The sequence below is a fragment of the Rhinolophus hipposideros genome (genome assembly GCF_964194185.1).
Source record: "Rhinolophus hipposideros genome assembly, chromosome: 5".
Taxonomy (NCBI): Eukaryota; Metazoa; Chordata; class Mammalia; order Chiroptera; family Rhinolophidae; genus Rhinolophus; species Rhinolophus hipposideros.
The window spans coordinates 30,736,455-30,757,637 of record NC_138051.1 but is presented as its reverse complement, the minus strand read 5'-3'; the positions used below and the strand labels follow the sequence as shown (position 1 = coordinate 30,757,637).

The 21,183-nt window shown below is 48.2% G+C and overlaps 1 protein-coding gene across 3 annotated transcripts in view; it reads right to left on the bottom strand.

The window, feature by feature from the left end:
- Window positions 1-21,183, bottom strand: part of TEP1 (telomerase associated protein 1) — a 36,469-nt gene that overhangs the window by 7,532 nt on the left and 7,754 nt on the right. For 2 of the 3 annotated variants that reach the window (XR_013993459.1, XM_081050149.1), the window contains exons 8-42: window positions 20,425-20,549; window positions 20,050-20,207; window positions 17,423-17,532; window positions 16,805-16,895; window positions 16,387-16,576; window positions 13,673-13,841; window positions 13,096-13,254; window positions 12,837-12,914; window positions 11,924-12,054; window positions 11,540-11,599; window positions 10,505-10,663; window positions 9,628-9,804; window positions 9,295-9,415; window positions 8,600-8,724; window positions 8,207-8,320; window positions 7,998-8,115; window positions 7,675-7,869; window positions 7,368-7,543; window positions 7,111-7,267; window positions 6,817-6,996; window positions 6,280-6,372; window positions 5,865-5,997; window positions 5,568-5,718; window positions 5,180-5,313; window positions 4,892-4,980; window positions 4,503-4,617; window positions 3,835-4,075; window positions 3,514-3,637; window positions 2,507-2,631; window positions 2,282-2,381; window positions 1,924-2,079; window positions 1,568-1,780; window positions 1,165-1,318; window positions 846-1,058; window positions 66-223 (exon numbers count right to left, since the gene is read on the bottom strand). Coding sequence is in view for 2 of the 3 variants with exons in the window: in XM_081050149.1 (XP_080906275.1) it covers window positions 66-223; window positions 846-1,058; window positions 1,165-1,318; window positions 1,568-1,780; window positions 1,924-2,079; window positions 2,282-2,381; window positions 2,507-2,631; window positions 3,514-3,637; window positions 3,835-4,075; window positions 4,503-4,617; window positions 4,892-4,980; window positions 5,180-5,313; window positions 5,568-5,718; window positions 5,865-5,997; window positions 6,280-6,372; window positions 6,817-6,996; window positions 7,111-7,267; window positions 7,368-7,543; window positions 7,675-7,869; window positions 7,998-8,115; window positions 8,207-8,320; window positions 8,600-8,724; window positions 9,295-9,415; window positions 9,628-9,804; window positions 10,505-10,663; window positions 11,540-11,599; window positions 11,924-12,054; window positions 12,837-12,914; window positions 13,096-13,254; window positions 13,673-13,841; window positions 16,387-16,576; window positions 16,805-16,895; window positions 17,423-17,532; window positions 20,050-20,207; window positions 20,425-20,549 (4,992 nt within the window). In the remaining variant the exon portion in view is untranslated. The remainder of the gene's footprint in view (window positions 1-65; window positions 224-845; window positions 1,059-1,164; window positions 1,319-1,567; window positions 1,781-1,923; window positions 2,080-2,281; window positions 2,382-2,506; window positions 2,632-3,513; window positions 3,638-3,834; window positions 4,076-4,502; window positions 4,618-4,891; window positions 4,981-5,179; window positions 5,314-5,567; window positions 5,719-5,864; window positions 5,998-6,279; window positions 6,373-6,816; window positions 6,997-7,110; window positions 7,268-7,367; window positions 7,544-7,674; window positions 7,870-7,997; window positions 8,116-8,206; window positions 8,321-8,599; window positions 8,725-9,294; window positions 9,416-9,627; window positions 9,805-10,504; window positions 10,664-11,539; window positions 11,600-11,923; window positions 12,055-12,836; window positions 12,915-13,095; window positions 13,255-13,672; window positions 13,842-16,386; window positions 16,577-16,804; window positions 16,896-17,422; window positions 17,533-20,049; window positions 20,208-20,424; window positions 20,550-21,183) is intronic. The other variant, XM_081050150.1, reaches the window with a different exon arrangement.

Sequence of the window (21,183 nt, the reverse complement as noted above, 5' to 3'; positions counted from 1 at the left end):
GGGCCAAGGGGGCCTGGGGGCCCAGGGGGAGCAGGGCCCAGGGGTTGTATCCTTCTGTGGCTCACCCGATCCCTTCCTCCAGTGGCCAGGCTGCCTCCATCCGTGCTGAAGCTACAGCAGTTTACGGGGCCCTTATGTCCCAGGAGTTCAGTGCCACAGGGAAAGTCTGCCTTTTGTGGCAGTGTCAGCCACTGCCTTGACCACAGCCGCACTGTGAAATCCTCTGTATTGGAAAGAGGGAGAGAATAAGATTCCATGAAAGGGGAAGGGAGACAGGCCCGGAGGCCAAAGATAAAGGCCTTCGTGGGGCTGAGGGTGAGGTCTGAGGGCAAAGCTCCGAGGCAGGGACGCAGGGAGTTGCAGGCTGTGGACCAGGCCGGTCACCATGTGAGCACACAGGACAGGACGCCAGGCACTCCCAGAGCCGGCTCCGCAGCTGTCTCCCCCTAACTCCCCACTGCACCTCCAAACCCTCCCCGTCTCAAGTGCCCAGGGTCACTTGGACCAAGCCTCCTCCCTAGCGAGAACTAAGGCCACTCTGCATTTTCACCTCCACATCTCTCTCACCTCCTAAGGGAAACCCATCCCTTTATACAGCCGTCTCCCACTGGGCAAAAAATCAAAGCATCACAGGGATTGCAAAGAGGTCCCAGAATCAGGGTTAGGGAACAAGAAGACACAGTCTAGACTGATTATGCAAAATAAATGCATTTAGAGCACCTTGAAAGTTGTAAAAACAATTGTTTGTGTGTATCTTTTCATGCACACATATACATATAAATTGAAGAAAGGTATTAGCATATTTAAAAGGAACAACGATTCACAACCCTGGAGCCCATTACTACCTGAGGCAGAAGCCAAGAGTTCCTGAGAGGCCGCCAGTCCCAGCACGGGCTTCTGGTATATGGACAGGAGCCAGAGGGACTGAAGGGAGCTTTCCTTGAGTGCCCAGCCCTGCAGGGACCCATCTTCTGCGCCACTCACCAACACCTTAGGGCTTAGCCAGACCAGTGCGGACACTGCCACATCTAGTGCTTGACACAGAGCCCCCCGTGAACCTAGAAAATGAGAGAAACAGAGAGAGGAAAACACTTGGAAAGGGGATCAGGATGGGGGGACCTCCCTCCAAAGGCTCAAATGCCCCATCCCTTCTCTCTTCAGTACCTGAAGAAGTTTCATAGATCCTGATGCCATCTGCTCGGTACCCAACAGCCACCAGGTCACCATGTGGACTGAGGGCCACAGAGAGGGCAGGAGAGAGAGAAGGGGAACCGAGGCACCCACGGGGCCGACCCAGAGACCCGGACCACACCTGAACCTGAGGGCCGATAAAAGGGCTTAAAGATATTCCACTTGCACCCCGGAGTTACAACCACCCCATTAAATTCTCCCTCTAGAGACTTTTCTCTTGAGAGCTATCGGTACACATACTCGCACCCCACTCCCTGAAGCTCGCACCAGCCAAGCTCCTCCATAGTCTTCTCAACAAAGGCCTACTCTCACCCAAATATTGCATGCCTTTGCTACCCACTCCCCATAACCCACAGCAAGCCCTCTGTAACCTGACCTTGCCATCCTCTCCGGCCGTCAGTAACTGGCAGCCAGCATGCAGGAAAAGGGCAGCAGCCACAAAGCCACCATGGGCAGGGAAGGCAGCCAGCCGTGCCCCCTCCTGCCACGCCCACAGCTCCACCATCCCGTCCAGCCGGCCCACAGCCACAACCCGCCCAGGCGCATTGAAGGCCAAGGAACGGACCGAGGCTCCAGGGGCCCCCAGCTCCTACATGGAGGTAGAAACGGAAATGTCAGGGCCTGCTCTCAACACAAGCCCAAAGTGACACAAAATGTGGATGTGTGTCATTCCCCGCCTTCCACTCCCAACCTTCTGTGTTCCTCCCCCAGGGCGACAGAGGACCTTCTCACCTTGGTGACTTTCAACCCGTCCACCTGTAAGAAGCTGAAGCTGCCGGCCCAGCTGCCTATGGCCATTACCTGCCCCTCTGGGTGGAAAGCAATGCAATTCAGGGGCTTGGGACAGGTGTGCTGGAAGGCCAGCTGCCCACGGACTGTGTCCCACAGCTGGAGGAGGGAGAAGGGGAAGCATCAGGTGCTGAAGACAGATGCCTGAGCACCTTCATCCTAGAGGTCCAGGGACCACCTTGTCCAGTCCCCACCCGCAGCAGGGAAGGCGGTTGGCAGACTCCGCCACACTGACAGAACAACCTCATGGGCTGACCCAGCAGTTAGGGCCATTTTAACTACTACAGCCCCCAGTCATTACCTTTAGGCATCCCCCCAGGCACACGGTAGCCAGCCACCGGCGGTCTGGGCTCAGGCAGCAGCTGGTGATTTCGTACTGGTGAGCCTTGGTCTGGAGCACCCTATCCCAGGGAGACAGCGTCAGGCCCCTGGGGCCTCCTGGCCACAGGCTCCCTCCTCATTCCCCTCCCCTGGGCTTCCCACAAACAGGGAAGGCCATCACTCCGAGACACGGGGGAGCCCTTACCGACAGCCATGCTGCAGGTCCCAGAGCTCCAGGAGCCCGTCAAAGGCAGTAATAAAGAGGGCATTGTCCGAGAGGAATGAACAAGAGGAGACCCCATCGCAGCCACTCACCACAGACTTCTCCTCCTGGGAGACAGAGCAGGAAAGCACGCTCAGGATACTCCTTTGACCCCCCCTTGTCCAGCCCCTCCAAGCCCCAACCAAAAAGGAGGCCATGACAGGGCTCTACATCCTTTACAGAGGTCTCAAAGCGTGGCCCTCTTTGAACAAGTATTCCTGATGTGGGGCCAAAGTACAAAGCTTTGGTCCCACTCCAGCCCGAGGCCAAGCTCACGTTCAAGTGAATCCTCATAATCTAAGTGGCGTCACATGTTCTCCCCCACTCCAAACCCTATACATATCCCCAATTCACAGAAGACTTTGATGGGGCTGAGGTGGAAATGACATGACACGCATGCATACGAGTAGTGCATATGGGGGAATGAGATGGGTGGGAAGAGGAGAGACCCAACTCTGCAGCCTAATCTATCATTACCCTCCTTTAGCACCCTCTGCTGCAACCATTCCCAGCAATTTACAGGAAACATTCTCCTCCCACATCTTTGCTCAGGCTCCTTACTCTACCCGGAAGGCCTGTCCTTCTTTGCCCTCTATCCAGTCACTGCACAACTCACTCAGCTCTAATCTATGGGACATGGTTATGTTTTGGTTTCTTTTTACCTTCTAGACCTTATATTTCAACAAAACTGACCACTTGGTAGGCAAAGATAAGGTCCTAGGCCCTGTGTTCCTTGCAATGCTTAGTACAGTGCCTTGAATGGAAGGTGTGCAGCAAATGTTTGCTGTCTGTGTGACTGATCTTTGGACCAAGCCCTTTTGAGCTGATAAGAGGGAAGTAAAGTTGCTGACTGAAACAGGGTGATGGCAGGTGGACTTGGCTTATCCGGGGCCCCAGGGCAGTCTGTGAGGCTTTTATGAAGGTAAATTGCCCCGCCTTGAGTGTCATACCTGCCAGGTTCTCAGGTCCAACAAGTAAACTGTCCCATTGGCAGTGCCTACAGCAGCTCTTTGCCCACTGGGAGAGAAGGCCACAGCTGTGGGGGATGAGGAAACTGCCAGGGACAGGCTGGAGCTAGAGAAAGAGCAGGAAGGAAGGGAAGAAATGAGGAATAAAGGGAAGGGAGTAAATAAAAATTCATTTCTGCATTTCTGGGCCTGAATCCCCTTCTCTCCATGGCGACTCTGGTCTGTCCTTGATTCTCCAGTTTCAGAAAGGGCTGCAGCCTGCTCTTTGATGGGCTTACCAGGGTCTGGGGTCAAGGGGCTTACCTCTGCTGGCCCTTCATGGTTTTGGGTTTATTAAGCCACCGCAGCATGCGCTGGAGGTGCCATCGCTGGGCAAGCTGGGGGGCCTGGCGGCAAAGAGGCGAGTCCAGAGGCTGATTGGCTGCCTGCTGGGGCAGGAGCAGGGGGTACTGGCTGAGGACTGGAGCCTGCTGCTTCAGGAAGGTGTGAAAGACAGCAATGTCAGCCTCAGGAAGCTTCTGTTCCTCTTCAGGGACTGAGGAAGCTATGGAAGAGATGGAGGGCGTCATTGGGAGCCAGCCTGAACCTCCATGAACCCCAGCACAAAATACAATCACACATGTGTCTAACATGGTAAGTATCACAGTGTGGCCCTCCGGCCCCACGTCAGGAACACATGTTAAAAGTACACATTTTAGGGCGCACTCTAGACCTAGCCAGCCAGAATCTGGGAACCTAGAGATCTACAGTCTGAACAAGTTTCCCAGCTTCTTTTATGCTCAATAACTAAAGTCTGAGAACCTCTGGTCTAAGAGATCTAGGCAAAAGGTCTCCCAAGACTCACTTACCTCGTAGCATTTTCAACTTGGAATGGAAATTAGATTGTTCTTTCCATTATATCTCCCTCTGAGCAGGCCCCCAGGAACCCCAAATCTTAGAGAAGAGAAGAAGTCACCCAGGATTCATCTCACCATAGAGGGCATGGGCCTCCAGGAGCCGAGAGATCAGACCCAGTTCCAGGTGTGCGGCCACCACATGGAGACTGGTGAGGAACTCTGCAAGAAGGCCACGGTTTCCGCTCTGGAGCTGGGAGGGCCAGAGTGGATTCGTTAGGGACATGAAGAGGCTGTAAGGAGGGACAGTCTAGTCTGAGACCTGCCTGTGCAGCTAGGACCTAGACCTAGGAGCTGGGACAAAGGACCTGAAGGAGAAGGGCAGGAAAACCAAAAGGAAAAAGGCAGAGGGAGTTTGGGAGGGGTAACGGCGGTGGTGATGGGAGTGGTGGTCAAGGTGGAGAGGGGTCTTAGAACAGCCAAAGCAATTGCTTGGGAGAAGGTGGCTATGGGATGTGGGGACTAACCAGGTGGTATGGTAGGTCTCCCAGAGCTTCAGGAGGGCAACTTCGGAAGGTGCCTGAGGCATCAGGGTCACAGGTCTTCCAGAGCTGAGCTGCAGGTGTGGGTCATAGGAACAGACTTGAGATGGGCTCTGCCCTGAAGCATCCCCTCCATCAGGCTATATATAGTAAGCCATCCACCCACTGGGTGGCAGGAGACGGGGCCAGCCAATGGGGAGCACTAGTGAATGGTCCTGGCCTCCAGGCCCAGCCCCATCCCCAGTGCCCCAAGCTGACTTGGGCTGCAATCACCTGCAATGAGGACATGTGCTGTGCTCTCCAGCCCCGGCCTCTTCCCATAGCGACATTTAGCTGCTGTTCGCAGGGGCCCATCAGGGAGGCAGAGACGGGAGCCGGGCCGCTCCAGGGGGCCCTCCCCCAGCAAACTATCCTCATGTAAGGGAGAGAAGAAAGGAGAAGGGAGGGAGGAGGCCCATCACTGAGCATCCTGGCACAGATATGGGCTCCCATTCCCCCCTCAACAGTGCTAACCCGAGTGGCAGCTATTCAGAGTCTGGGAGACAGGTGTCAGGGGCTATGCCAAGAGAAGCGTGAGGTGAAGAAAGGATCACACAGGGCTCTGGCTCAAATCAGGAAAGACCCAGGAGGTCAGTGGGAACTCAGCTGGGGACACTCGTACCTGCGCAGACTCTGGATGAGGTAGGCAAATGGGCCCATGGGGTAAGGGTCCCCACTGTTACCAGCAGCCACCACTTCTTCCCAGGTCTTGGTCCCCCTGGGAAGTAGCCGCCATGCACTCAGCACTCCATGTACCTGGTCCACAGTCAGACCTGAAAAGGAAGCTCTGTGAGGCCCTTACCAAACCACACAGCCTTCCCATCCCTAGCACACGTCCTTGCACAGCTCACTGAAACCCCTGCTGAACCAAGGTCATCCAACCCGAGCCTCTGCCTCCCAACCCACCACAAGCACTGACCACTACGTGTGACCTGAAGGGTGGTCAAGGCCTGGGGAAGGACATCAGGGCCATGCTCTTGCTCAAGCGTGCCCAGGATGTGTTGCAGCAGCAGAGGCACAGTGGCAGGCAGGGTCCGGAGTCTCTCCGACACCTGGGCAAAGAGAGATGGGGCTTCAGTCAGTTGGGGGAGAAGGAGAGGTTGCTTTGGTTATAGGGAGAGGAGGGGGCATCAGGCGAAACCAAGGGAAAGGATGAAAAGGAAAGAGAAACAAGTGGGAGAAAAGTGGGGTTGGAGGGGGAATGGGTGATCAAAGATGGTAAAAGAGGAGGGTGGGAGAAGGCTAAGAATGGCGATGCCAGAAGCTGAACGGAGAGTGGAAGGTGGAATTCGGACTTCGACAATGAGGGGTGGGGGTTGACATCCTCAACAGACCTGCTCATAGAGCGTGAAGAGCCTCAGGTGATCGGTGACCAAGCGCAGATAGAGGGGCAGGGCTGACCCCCGCTTCACCAGCAGCAGCCGCATCTGACAGGATGAGCGGACTCAGCATGGGGACCAGAGAGCCCGCCCACAGCCCGCCCTCCGCCCCGTCCTCTGGTCCAGCACAAAGCCCACTAGCTCCTCCTCTGCGAGTCCCCAACAGTGGAAATGGCATCACCTAGGGGCACAGCCATCCCTTCCCTGTGCTGCTCTGCCCAGGCAGCCCCTTTTCAAGGAATCCCGTGTGGCTCAGCCTACCCCACCTGATAACCACAGCTTTACTCCTCCCCTCACCTGGATGGGGCCTGGAGGAGCCATTCAGCAGGGGGAAAGGCTAGGTGATATTATAAGGAATCAGTTATCTTATTAACAACGTCCCCTGGCACAGAGTTCCTGAGAAAACGAAGGGGCAGCTAGCAGCCTCAGCACCCTGCTCCTTTCGGCTCCCACATTCACCCCACACACCCACCAGCCCTGGCCTCCATCCACCTGGTTGTTAAAAGGCGACTCCTCCAGCCGCTTGCCATACAGAGCCAGCTCTTCTCTCACCAGCCGGGCCCGGGCAGACGGCTCCAGAGGTCCTAGGGCCACCACACGGGCATCCTGGCTCTGTTCAAGGGTCTCCCCAAGGCTTGCGTCACTAGACATACTCAGCACCAGGTGCACCCGCTGTGGTATTTGGGCAAAAGGGTATGGAGGTAGGAGGAACAGGAGGAGAACAATGTTGGAGAGGCCCCTCTCCTCCCCGCTGCATGCTGCCCTCCACCTCCTGCTCCCACTCACCGGGGGAAGGGTCTTTGGGATCCAGTCTGAGATCAGCTGCCCGTGCTGGTCCACCAACCGGTCAGCCCCATCAACGATCAGCACCAGGGTCTGGCCAGACTGCAGGGACGGAGCAGACTTGGGCAGCAGTCTCTGCTGCAGCTCCCACACCAGGCCCCTGTAGGCGGTGGGGAAGGACCGGGGTCAGCGGACAGGGAGACGCAGGGCTAGCGTCCGTCCCGCAGCATCAACAAGGCAGGGCCAGTGGGGGTACACACCGGTAGGTGCTGGGGAGGGAGCTCGGCTCTTGAAATTGACGATGCAGATAGGCACAAAGGCGTCTGAGCAGGGTGAGGGCAAGACCCTGGTCAGGGCGGGCCCCTGAAAAGTGGAAGAAGACCACAGGGGCCACCTTGGCCCCTTTAGGAGCCTGCAGGGCTGACACAAGGGACGCCTGTATGGTAAGGGAACCAAAAACATGGTCACATTTTACACGCACAAGCTCCCTGTGCCCCACCTCCTCAGCCCTCCTTAGCCCACACAGCCCTCCCTCCCTCCCTCCTGCCTAGGCCTCTGAGATTGTACCAGGAAGGCGGTCTTCCCTTGTCCTGGCTGCCCGGTCACGAGGCTCAGTTTCCCTCGGTGCAGCAGCAGCTGCTGCACTGTGTCCTGAAGAAGGCGAGGTCGGGCAGGACTCGGGGGGCTCTGCAGCTGCTGAAAGGTGGCTTGGACCAAGTCATCATCTGGGATGGACACTGGCTGCTCTAGCTGGGCCTCGGGCTGAGGGCACAAGGGGCACTATGTTTCCACACTCCTCAGGACCCCAGGCCTAAAACTCAGAGTCCCCACCAAGTTACTTCCCACTCTACCCCCTCTCCACTCCCCTGGCCACCAGCTCTCCTGCTGACCTGTACGTAAACCATCTGGATCACACTCCACACATCCTGCAGAACCAACTGCCCAAATTCTTCCAGCCCCGCAACATAGGGCTGGCCAGCTGCCACGCCCCCCCACTCACAGGAGTACCTGTGGGCAGGAGCACAAGCAGATTCAGAGCAGGCCTGGCTCCCCTCACCACATCTCTCCGTACAGGGGCTCTCCACCTCCCCCAGCTCACCTGCGACAGGAGATCCCTTTATGTTTGTTCAGGTAGCTCTTCAGTTCTGAGATCCGACGTACAGCCTCTTCAGACTCAGAAATAAAGTCAGGTTTCCAGGCCTCTGGCACAGAGCTGACCACCAAAAACATCCCAAGAGTGATGCTGGACTCCGACCCTAGCATCTCTGTACCCGCAACCAGCAGACCTCGCTGTGGTTCCCTGAAATTCCTCAAATGCAGATCTCCCAATTTCAGCTCCAAGGCTGATCTGGTCTACAAAGGCAAGCCCTCTGAGCCCTATTTCTCTCTTCTAGCTCCCTCTCCCATACTCTGACTGTGGGGAGAGAAGACATGGCCTCTGGGCTTGTCCAGCCTTCTGTGGAGGCCGATGCCCGAAGGCCACAGAAGGTACCTGAGGAAGCTGGAGTCCCGGAAGTAGATGAGCGCTTGGGCAGAGGGCTGCAGGTGGAGGCCCCGATTCAGGAACTGCATCACCTCCATCTCTGTCACAGAGCGACCTGAAGGGTACTGCTGGGCCTGAGGAAGAGGGCAGACAGCAGGCGGGTTCAGTCCCACATCACTCTAACCCCTCCCCTGAAACCTGCCAACACGCCAGGGCTCCTTCATCTCTGTAACATGTCTCCCTCCCTCCAGACACAAGCCAATAAAATAGAGCTTACAGCTAACATTTGTTGAATGCCTGTCATGTGTTGAGCATTTTTTATAGATTTCGAATTCTCCTAATAACCCTGCAATGGAGATGTCACTGTTTCTCTTTAGTATATGGGGAAATTGAGACCAGATTAGCATAAGCTATTTCCCACAATGCTGCACAATGACAGAAGGGAGATCAGAACCCAGATCCATCTGATGGCAAAACCTAAACAGACCTGCCCTCTTAACTCTCGCATCCCTGGCTAACCCAGAGGTACTTCTCAAAGAAATTCCCTCATCTAGGACTTGGCCACTCACAGATCCTTCCACCTGTGTTTCACTTCAAGGGTCAAGGACCTACCTGTATATAGTCCCAACAAACCATGGCTTCTCCCTACCCCTGCCCAACCTTTGTTTCCTCCCCAGGTCCGGCTCCAACCTTGTTTGCCTTACCCAGCGGAAGTGAGGATGGTCAGGAAGGTTGTAGGTGGGGGGAATGTAGCCATAGCGGGAGCCCAGAATCCCCACAAACAGATGCGAGTTCTCCACCTCCCCGAGGCACACTTCCAGTTGTCTGCAGGCATGGTTATGGGGCGTCATATCAGGGAACACAGGCACAAATGGGGAGCCAGGGCCCTGGCTCACAACTGAGCAGCATGAAGGCTGGCTGTTCTTGTTAGCACCCACTGTCCTCAGCCCTCAGCCTTCCTTGCAGCCCCAAGCCTGCCCCCTCTGTTCCACCACTCAAGCCCCTCACCCAGCCTCTCTTCTCTGTGGTCCCCACACCTATTCCTACGGGTCTCCTCTTCAGTGACGCCCCAGCGCAGGTCAATGGCGTGAAGGCTGATGCGATGTGGGGCCACTCGGGCCTGCAATGCTGGCAACACGGACCTCAGCAGCAGGTCCCGCTCCCCATGCATGTCCCGGAAAGTGGAGGAAATGAAAAGCCGGATGTTGCGCCATCTGAGGGTAAGCAGAGGGCCGGGCTCATTCTAGGGATGAGCCCCAGGGATCAGCCCCACAACCTAATTCGACGGACAAAACTGTGATCACCATTTAGCCCAGAGCATGAGCTAGGTATAATAGACAGCAGGAGGGTATCCAGCAGGTCTCCAGAGAATAACCTGCCCGTAGCCCTAACTACAGAACCCTGGAAATGAAACCCCACTTGCCATTTCTCATTTGTCAGCTAACAATTTTTGTCAATTAATGTCTCTTTTGTCAGCTAACAATTACTATGCACTTACTATTCACCCAGGGAAGGCTCCTGACAACACTGTAAGGTAAGCACAATCATTACCTCCATTTTACTGTCCAAGAAACTACAGCTTAAGAAATTAAGCAGCTAGCTCAAGGTTCAAGCTACTGTTTAGGAAAGCTGAGATGAGAAGACCAGAGACCGTGCTCCTGAGCCCTCTCCCTAAACCCTGGCTGTATGCTGCCTGCCTCACATTCTGAGTCCCGTTTCCCCAGTAGAGAAAGGGGCATGCTTACAATCTGACAATTTCCTGTGTTAGAGAAACCCCTGCCTGGGAAAGTGGAAGCATGCCTCAGTAAAGAGAGCAAGCAGTATCTCAACAACTAGAATTTCAGTCACCTGAGTTTCTCTAGGTTTTGACGGCAGCCCCTCCCAATTCACCAAGGCATAGAAACATAGACTGACCCAGGCTGGGAAATCGGAGCCAAAGGACTTGGAGTATTCTCTTCCAGGGGCCGGAGAGACAGGGCCCCTGTCTTTCCAGGTGGCGGTGGAATCTTGAATATTTTGTCCATTTGGCCCACATGTTCTAGAAGACGGGAGGCCCCACGCTCTGCAATGAACCTGACATAAAAGTAACAAAATAAATAAGAGCAGAATACCAGAATCAGAATCAGGAAGGTCTTCCACAGGGACAGGGGCAAAGATATGGCTAGGTTAGGTCACTCAGTTAACTAGAGCTCCTTAAGAAGATGACCATAAGCAGTGAATGTAACAAAAATAAACAAGGATGCAGAACCACAGGTATGAAGAAAAAGAACCCAGTTCTAGCCAACCCCTGCTGTGCATGGTTATCATATGCTTTCTGTTGGGCCAGGGGCAGTTGGGGTGGACAAAGGTGTGAGGATTAAGGCCATCCCAGTCTGGGTCCGATCAGCTCTGTACCAGCCATGAAAGCTCCCTGGAGAAGGAGGAATGTATATGAGGCTTCCGAATAGGAGTTGGGGCATCCAAAGAAAAAGGCAGAGGAGAAAACATGTAAATGAGAAGGCTAAGCATGGGGGAAAATACAAAGGAAAACGATTTCTGTAAATCTGACTATAAATAAACAAATTTAGCATGGCATTTCCTCTGGATCGAGAATGGAGCGAATAGAAGTGATATGACCAACTCTTGAGTTGTTCACTTAAAAGTAAACAGTGCAATTTCTAATGTCCCCTTTTCTTCTTTCCTACTAGATGTAATACAAAAATAATTGCTGGAGCTAGAGCAGCCATATTGAACCATGAGACTGAAGTAGAGTATTTGAAAATGGTGGAGCGATAAGATAGAAAGTGCCTCAGTCTCTATAACACTGTGTTGCTGTTATGTCTAGACAGCTGTAAAACAGGAATACTATCTTGCATTAAAAAAGAAGTAAATGGAGTAGAGACCACAGATAATGCCTGAAAGATGCTCTAACAAAGCTCCCAACCCCTTCAGTAACCATCTTGTACTCACTTCAGTATCCCGTCAGTACAACCTGAAAGTGTCACGTCATTGGGATTCAAATCTTGTAATCTGGCAAAGGAAGAAGAAACCACTGCCCATTAGAAACAGTGCTAGGAACACAGAGTTACTGCCCCCCTAATACCCTAGGAGGGACACCCCACCTTTGTACTTTTAATAGAGTTATGTACTAGGCTAGGGCTGGGATGGACTCTCACAAAGGGGTATGAGCTAGGCTAAAGACATCACAGAAGTTTCTAGCACCTGAAGTGCAACAGAAGTATGAGGCAGACACGGGGAGGTGCCTGGTGAGTGGGAGGGTCCCAAGTTTTTGGATGGATAGAAACTATGGATTACTCTCTTCTGGCACTGGGCAAGGAGTCTGAGCACCCTTACATGCAACCTGTCCTTCTCAGAAGAACACCAACAAAGAGGCACTTGGAATTCACATGCTGCCAGAAAAGCTGTTTAGCCTCATTTATCAGTAGGTTATTCATAGTCTTGCCAAAGAGGATGACCCTGTCCACCTGTAAGATAAAAGGGGAGGGGCCGAGACCAGGGAACAGAGGGAGAGAAGAGATGCTAAAGAGCTCAGGACATCAAGAGAAAAGATCTCTGAGGGTTGGGGAATTAGGACAATTCTGAGCGAGATGGAAACTGCCTCTCCCGAGGGCATTTAGGACGAGGCAGCTATTGCACATGACTTAGATGGAGGAGCATCAAAGTGCAGTTTGGGGTAGAGGCAGTGGTGTGCTGTAGTTGACTCATTCAGGCTCCCAAGAGCTGACTGTCAAATTTTTAGGAATTTCGTGAGCCAGTTGTTAAACATGGCCACTATTAAATGTTAAATTGTATAAACTTACAATTAAATAAATTATATTAAACACAAAGATAATAAATACTCAAAACTCCTCACTTCCTAATTATTTTACAACATTTTACCATTATCTAGTCCTTATTTTACACCTACTTGATCTGTATTGTGGAAAGACTATACAATGATGTGATATGGTGCATCTCTTCCCAACTCTGCGTTCACTGACATCATGAAAATCGGCTTGAAATCAGACATGGAAGGTGCGTTTACACCATGGAAACTACCAAATGCTTTTAACTGAGACTTATTTTCTCAGATTGCTGGTTGTTGAACATTCACTAGCACAGCACTGGGCAGGAGGGTGCAGTCAGCAGGGAGCTGATCTGGGTACTGTACATAGTTTGAAAGGTTAGCTTTGAAAAATGAGATACATCAGTTGTGGAGGAAAACGTGGGGGAGGGGAGGGTTTCTCAGGGACTGGGAAGTACTCACAGGAACTCGTTGGACAGCCAGAGACAGCAAGTACTTCCCAAAAGTATATAGGGGGTCTTCGTACTTTTCATCCAACTCCTAAAGGAAAGAGGCTCATGTTATGTGGTTGCCTGGGAGATAATCAGTAAGTTAACAAACACTATAGTCTGCTTGGAAAAATCTTCAAAACTGTGTCTATCCAAGCCTTTGCTGATTCTGCAGGCTGTTCCCAGGTCTGTGTCCCTTCACTATTTTTGCATGGTGGGGGTGGGTGACTGACCTGGACTTGAGCCTGGAGATCGATGGCAGTCTTCAGGATACCTGCTTCTGCCTTAATCACGGCAGTCTTCAGAGCGTCTCTGCCACAGAGCAAGAGATCCACATGCTCTGCCCGCGCAATCATCATTCCAATCAACAGCAGCACATAGTTCAGCGGAGGCTGATTGGACAAGCACGGGTTGGGGAAAAGGGACAAAATCCCCAGTTAGGATGGGACAGCTTCAGCAGCCCTTAGGAAGAAGCTGTAGGAGAGGGAGGTGGAGAGTGGCCTGAATCCCTGCCCAAATTCAGCACTGAGATGTAGGGAGATAAAATTGAATTATTTTGGTGATGGAAATGTAAAGAAGACTTAGTACCAGTCAAATGTGAAATGCTAGTATTATAATCCATGAACAGACTTGAGACCACAGTCTAGGAAATGTCCCTAGGGACCAAGGTCTGATGCTGGGAAGCAAATCATGTCATTTACTTCAGCTGCTAGCTTGCTTGCACATGCTTGCTTGTGAGAACCAATCTACAAAGAGGATACCTCTCAGGATCCCCAGCATCCTACCAACCTCCCACTTTGTACTTTTTACCCCTTGTGGGTTGCTCTTGGGACACAGCTGGTCTGCATTTGCATCTGTCAGATAGACCAAGAGGGTGCGGCCTGGCAGTGGGGGCAGGCTGTGCTTCACAGAGAGGTTCACGGCTATCTCCAGCGCCTGTCGATACCGAGCCAGCATCTCACTGTCGTATTTCCACTGTCTGCAGGCAGGAAAGACACAGACAAAAGGGCTCAGGGGCTTCCCTGTTTGCCCCTTTAAGGCAGATAGAAAGATGAGAACTTGCCACTCAAGTAGTGAGTCTTCACCCCCTCCCACACCCTGCCTCCAAGGCCAGTAGAGAAGACCGGGCCGGAGCTTCCCTTGGCCTGAATTCTACAGGAGCCTCCCAATCCATTCTCACAGCAGGAGAGAAGTCATCTGTAGACCCACTCTCTGACATCACTTGCCATGCTTAACACATCAATCCACATTTGCTTCATGAGGTAAAATTTAACTGCTATACATATTTAAATTGTATTTTAAAGAAAAAGTACTACTTCCTTACTCTGAAAACTGGCAATTAACGAGAAAAGAACTGAGCATTCATCCCACCTTTCCAGTACAATCTCTATTACAGGGTAACTAAATAGCTTTAGTTGAGGAGAGAGGTTCTTTTTTAGAATTCCAGCTAATAAATATGGGGTATGACAGAAAATCCCCATTCTATAATTGCTCATGAAACAATTGGTTCAGGCAAAGATCATCAATGGATGAACCATTAACTGTACAGTGGAGAGATCAAGCTGTCATCCCCAAAGATCACTAATCAATCTTATCATCAGTAGGATTGAGACTACCAGACTTGTTGGGCCTTCTGATCCTGTCTCTTATCAGGAAGCAAAAAAGTCTGATGGTCTCACTCCTAGTGGACAAAGGATTGCCTATGAAATATTCTTAGAAAAAAAAGTTAAATCTCAATTATTTAAGCCTTTGGATTTAATGCCTAGGGCTCATGCAATAGAGAAATAAGTTAGATAACACCACAGGGAAGTAGACAAATCTAGAATACGGGACATTCTGTGGGGCTCTTGAACCTAGTTTCCACAGCAAGTCAGTGGCATGAAAACAATTAAAAGATTAAAAGAGATTTAAGAGACTTAATACCCAAATGTAATGTGGATGCCTAGTTTCGATCCTGATTTGAATAAAACTGTGAAATAGTATTTTTGAGACAGATGAAAATTTTTAATATGAACTAGATAATGAATGATAACACCAAGGAATTTTTTTCAGGTTTTGTTAAGTATATTGACATTCTGATTATATAAGAAAATGTCTGTTTCAAGAGACATCTGAGAAGTAAAATAAAATGTGTCATGTTATTTGACATTTGCTTTTAAAAACATCTTCAAAAAAACGAAAAAGAAGAAAGGGATCGAAAAGGAAGTGTGGTAAAATGTAGATAATCACTGAATATGGCTAACAGTCTCATGGGAGTCCGTTATACTATTTTTCATAATTTTTAATCTACAGAATTCAGAAATTTCAATCAGTGCTACCCAACAGAATTAAAATACAATTAATGAAATTAAATTAAAATTACACATGTAATTTAAAATATTCTGGTAGCCACATTAGAAGTAAAAAGAGGGTGGCCAATTAGCTCAGTTGGTTAGAGCGCGGTGCTCTTAACAACGAGGTTGCCGGTTCAATCCCCACATGGGCCACTGAGCTATGCCCTCCACAACTAGATTGAAACAACTACTTGACTTGGAGCTGATGAGTCCTGGAAAAACACACTTAAATAAATAAAAGTTAAAAAAAATTAAAAAATATATAAAAGTAAAAAGAAACAGGAAATTAATTTAATATTACATTTAATCTAATATATAAAAATATTTTCATTTCAACATTCAATTAATACAAAATTATGAATGATATATTTTAAATTATGAATGAGATGCTTTTTCCTGTTGTCCTTAAATCCAGCATATCTCAGTTATGACTAGCCACATTTCAAGTGCTAGGCAGCCACATGTGGCTGGTGGCTAGCTACCTTACTGGCCAGCAAAGGCATACTGTTTGGACTATAGCTTAGGCTTGATTCTTAATTGCCCTGTGTTCAGCCACTGATCACTGATTCAGGACATTCCTGGCCACTGAGGTCTACCAGAAAGTCAGATGAGCCCTGCCTTTGCCTTGAATGAAAATGAATGAAGATACTGTTGGAGCATCTGAAAGGACAGGGTGCTGGGCCCTCATTAAGCTTACAGAACAGGTTGTGTCTGTGTTTGAACCTGCTTGATAACTACATGAGTCAAAAGAAAAAGGAAAGTAAATAGGGCAGAAAATACAGAGAGAGAAAAACAAAAACAAACAGATCATCACAGAGAAGAAAAAGAAAGAAAACCATGAACCAGAGCAGAAGCAGAGAAAACACTAGCATGCACAAAGAGAAAGGGAGATGCTACACAAACTCCCGGAATCCACAGAAACCATTAAAACAATCACAGAGAATAGAGCAGAGACCCAAACACAGATTTTGTTTCATGCTGTCCCTGTAAGACAATGTTAAAGACAAGGTTTGCTGTGAAAGAGACGATTGCAACCAGACCAGTCTGAGCCATTGGGATGACTGACAAACATGTCTTTACAGAATAAAAGTTGGGGTTCCCAGACGGCTCCCAAACCCTGTCAGGGTACCTCTTGATGCCCACTCTTTGCTCCCAGGTAGCACGTGAACACGCACACACACACACACACACCTGGTCCTGTGTATTTTCAGCTTTTCTCGCTTGAGTTGCTCATACATCACAGGCATCATCATTGCTGCCCGAAGTTCCCGACGACTTAAGTTGCAGACCTTCCTCTGCCATTTGGCAAGCCTCTTACCACTTCTTGAGTTTCTAATCATTATCCGCCTCATCAGTTGTGTGTTGCAAGGAAATGGCAATGCTGTGTGGTGACAGGTAAGTATCTGAGTCAAGCAGCTTCTAGTCCCTCATCTTTTTTCCCCATCAATACCTGTCCTGCACCCCAACCCTTGTGGCTAGCAAGCATCTGACCCCTACCCATTCCACACCGTGAGACTGGAAGGCAAGAGGCTAAAAGTTAACAGTCATGCTGCCTCATCTATCCTCCAACATGAGAGACAAACGAGAGTTGGAAGGAGAGAGATAATACCTTTATTTTTAAGTTGAGCCTCAAGGTCATTGATGGAATCATGGGCATTAAGGAACCTGAATGGAAATTGCCGACTATGGATCACAGATTTCTGGAAAGCAAGGGAGGGGTCATGAGTGTGTGAGGCATTAGGGGCCTCAGTGACCAGGAGTACAAGATAACCATTCTAGGTTTGTGGGGGGGTGAGGAAAGACAAGACGGATATTAGAGAAGAAATACAAAGAAAGGGAAGGAGAGATTAAAAAAGAGAAAGTCGTCATATGAGAATATGAGAAGATAAAGAAGCGAGGAAGTAACAGGAGAGCTGCTTCTCTTCTGTCAGACTCCCTCTGAAGTCAGTTAAATCACAGAAGCGCCTCTTCCTGGTAAATCACTGATCTCAGATAAGAAAAAGAAAAATTCTTATACTCTAATTTCTCTAAGTGTTGATGAATTCCCCAGAACTATCTTCCTCAACGTATCTGTATCTCCATACCTATTTATAGGCCACATGGAAATAGCTTAGTGGCCACGACTTTCCCCAGCCACTAGAAAAAGCCTGGCTTCCAAAACTGCAGCAGCATCTCCACACCCACCTCCAGTGGCTGGGCCATGAAGCTCCCTGCCCCTCACACATACCACATGTTGGAGTCTCTGCAGTACGAGCTCATGATGGTGGGCACTGATTCCAACCCGCAGCAGGTTGCACAGATTCCGAAGCATGGCCATGAATGGGAGCTTCCCATTGTCTGCAGAAGGTCGGGCACAGGATGAGAAAAGCCAATAAAGGATGAGTGAGAGAGGTCAGAAACCAGAGCAAGGAGTTCAGAGGTCATGTAGAAAATTCAGGATGGAGGGAGTGAGGTAAGATATGCCCTATCTCACTCAAAATGTTTAAAGTTCTAGAAAGAAAGAAAAAAGGTTGGCCTGAAGTCTGGAGAAAAATTTATACAACACTGTTTATTGGGTGGCTGTTTCAATAAACAACTTATGTTATCACTTTGTCTGTTGGCTCCAGCCCTGAGATTGGGCTCAATTTGGCAAAATGTACTCTCTAATCTGGAGTGATGATTTCCAAAATTTTCAGATGGCTAAAAGAGAAATTTCCTAGTGCACGTCTGTTTATTTATAAATTGTTTACATGTAGTACAATCATTAGTTAATATTTCAAGGCACAATATACACTTAAGGTTCACCATTAATAATAGTGAGTGTAAATCCATATTTCAAATAGTCTTCTTGATGCTTTTTAAGTTTTCTGGCAAACTTCTTGTAAGATCTGATTAGTCATTTTTCACTTAAGAATAGGTGAAAAAGACTTGCAACGAAGCACAATTTCACCTGTCACTTTCTTATTCTTCACTTGTCCCTGTGATATTAGTATTATCTTCTACATAGTTTCTTAATCATAATCTTTTTAAGGCTTATGTCAATTTTAGAGGGTTAGTTTGTTTAATACTGAATAATAATTCTAAATCCATTCATGATTCAAAGATAAGTTGCAATGTTACATGATGTAAAGACCAAAAAAAGTGAGGGAGCACCATCAATGCGCTCATATTGTGGAACTCCTTTTCCTCAGTAAACCTCAACTGTCATGTGTGACACATAACCATATACCATCTGAGCTAAGAGACGAGGGGGTTCAATCCATATAATAAATATTCGAAAATTTCCTCCTATCTTTTAGATAAATGTAAGCATAAGTAGGAGGTGTGATAGTTTTCCTAAGTACCAGAGGTACATTAAGACCACTTTAGAGACCAGGCCTGTCGGCCCCTATATCCATATACCAAGCATCACACGCATTATCAGCAGCTTTCATCAGGAGAGAAGAAAAATTAGCTTGTATACACAGTATGAATGACGTATAACAACTGATGAACTATTGTATCCTTTGTAAAGTCATCTCTCAACTTTTGCTATGTATGAAAGGTTTTTTTAGATCATTTTGATAAGAACTTAAGTCCAATATCATATTTATGATCTAGAAAATAACCTGAGTATTCGTCCTATAAATTGAGAAGTTCACTGTTTCATTACAAAAAATTTTTAGTTAAGGAGCCTGTGCTCTCCAAAGAGGGGTCTGCATATCTAATTACATTTTATCGTATATTTCTTATATTTATATATTTTAATATTTTCTGTTATTTATTTATATTTACTTTCATGTCTATATGTAATTGTCTTTTATGTATTTTTTAAAGTACATTATTTATTTGTACATGTACAAAATTAAAAAAATACATATACATATATTCCAAAAATTTTTTTGCAATATATGACAAAAAAAACTCTGGAAACCAGTGTATTAGACTATGGGCATTAGTCTCAGCCAAGAAAAATATCACAGTTTTAATTTTCAGGGGCAGAAGGAGGAAGTGGAAGTTTCTTTATTCTACTCCACCCAAAGTTGAATCAATATTGGGGAAGAGAGATATTGTCGGGAATCTGTGTGCACATGTGTGTATTTTAATCCCCATGTGATTCTGATGTGTACACCACCAGTGACAACCACAAAGTGAGAGGAGTGCTAAGCAGCTGAGCAATTCAGGCTGCCCTGACTACAATCTATAAACAGCATTTCACAAAGAAATAAGGCAAAAGCCAACTTGGGCTTCTGAAGCTTCAAAATATGAAGTCTACAAAACTCAAGCAGTCAAAAGTTAGATGTTTCTCAACAGAAAGTTGACTTTAAATTTTCAACGATGAAAGAGGAAGTAAAAGAAAACAAAATGGAATAGAAAGAGGCTTCTATAGATAAAAATAAACTAACAATAACAACAACAAAAAACAGAGACAGAGAAAGAGGAGATTGAAAGTAAGTTGATACTCCCCGATTTGAACTTTTTTAAATGAATGTAAACAAATTACCTAAAATGTCCATGTCTCAAATACAGAATTTGTGGAGATTCTATTATGCCATATGTCAGTCAGTTCTACCTTGTTTGGATGAGTTACACAGATATTGATACAATTATAATTAGAGAGAAGGAAGGTGCCACTTTTGTTGTGTGTTGATAAAGGCTTGTGTATCACCTAACCATATCTGGAATAATAACCTATCTATAATGCCAATGCTACTCAAAGCAGGAACCACTGTCCACTTAGGTGGACAACAGCAGACTTTGTGAGTCAAATCATTTTCAGTGATGCAACTACCAAGCAAGAGAATAAGAGCATCATGCCATAGAAATCTTCTACTAAGGGCCCAAAATGGAGAGGCGTAAATGCGGAAGGGAGTGAGATAGTCAAGGTTACTCTACCAATGAGTTCCTCCCAGACGGAAGCTTTGTTCCCCCGCAAGCTCAGCTCCCGCTCCCAGGTGTCTGGCCGAGACAGCTTCATCCGCTTCCCAGCTCTACTAGAGTCCCATGGCCCAGGGAGGCGACTTCGAGAAAAGGCCTGTAGGTTGGAGGGGTATCTGGAACAGAGGAGGAAAAGTTTATCATTTCAAACCCAGGTGCAAATAACTCAGAAAAGAATAGGTGAGTCAGTCGAAGTCATTCAGTCAATGTTTACAAGCCATGGCTCTCCAAACTAACGTTGCTGGGGTCAGAACTACCGGGATTGGGGCCATGGATGTTAAAAAGTCATGGGGTTGCTCAGATGGAATGTACATTCAGGGTGTATCTTCTCACTTGTAGCCCAGCAGGGCCTGGACGTGCTGGGCAGGCTCCTGGATATGCAGTCTCTGTACCAACTTCTTCAGGGTGAACCTTGGCTGGTTCTTTTTCTCTGGCACCACATTATAGGTCTTCTCGAACTGTGGAAATATCCCCAAATCCCACAGGGGTCATTTAATCTACAACCATGGTCACTTCTTCAGAAGGCCGAACCTAAGATCACCCTACACCTATGAGGTCATTTCTTTCTCCAAAGTGGATCTGGGCAAAGAGTGGGCATCAGGGGTGAAAATCTCTAGCAACAAGAGTTCCTGTGGTGAGCATAAAATAGCAGTTTTGGGGTCACTGTGTTTCATTTACACAAAATTAAACTATCCATGGTAAAATGGGATTATTGGCTTGTGAAAAACAAGATAGGGGTAGAATGAACAGAGAACATCTGTTCTTAGAGGAAAGGAAAGAGGAAAGCAGCTCTTATTTAGATCTCTGAGACTTGGAACAAGTCAATGGAGGCATCAGAACAATGTAGGCTGTGAGGAGTTAAAAAACTAAAAGAAGTTGGCTTCCAGAATCTTCCATGGCAGAAGAGCTAAGTTCAGGACATATTCATAGAATGAAAAGATCACCTGACCAACTTAGAATGTATTTTCTCGTAATGCTAATATATATTTTCCTAATAATCTATTTTAATGATATGATCGTGATAGCTCACTTAGTGCCTGGGATTGTTAGAAATACTTGAAATACAATAACTGATTTAAGCTTCACAAAAAC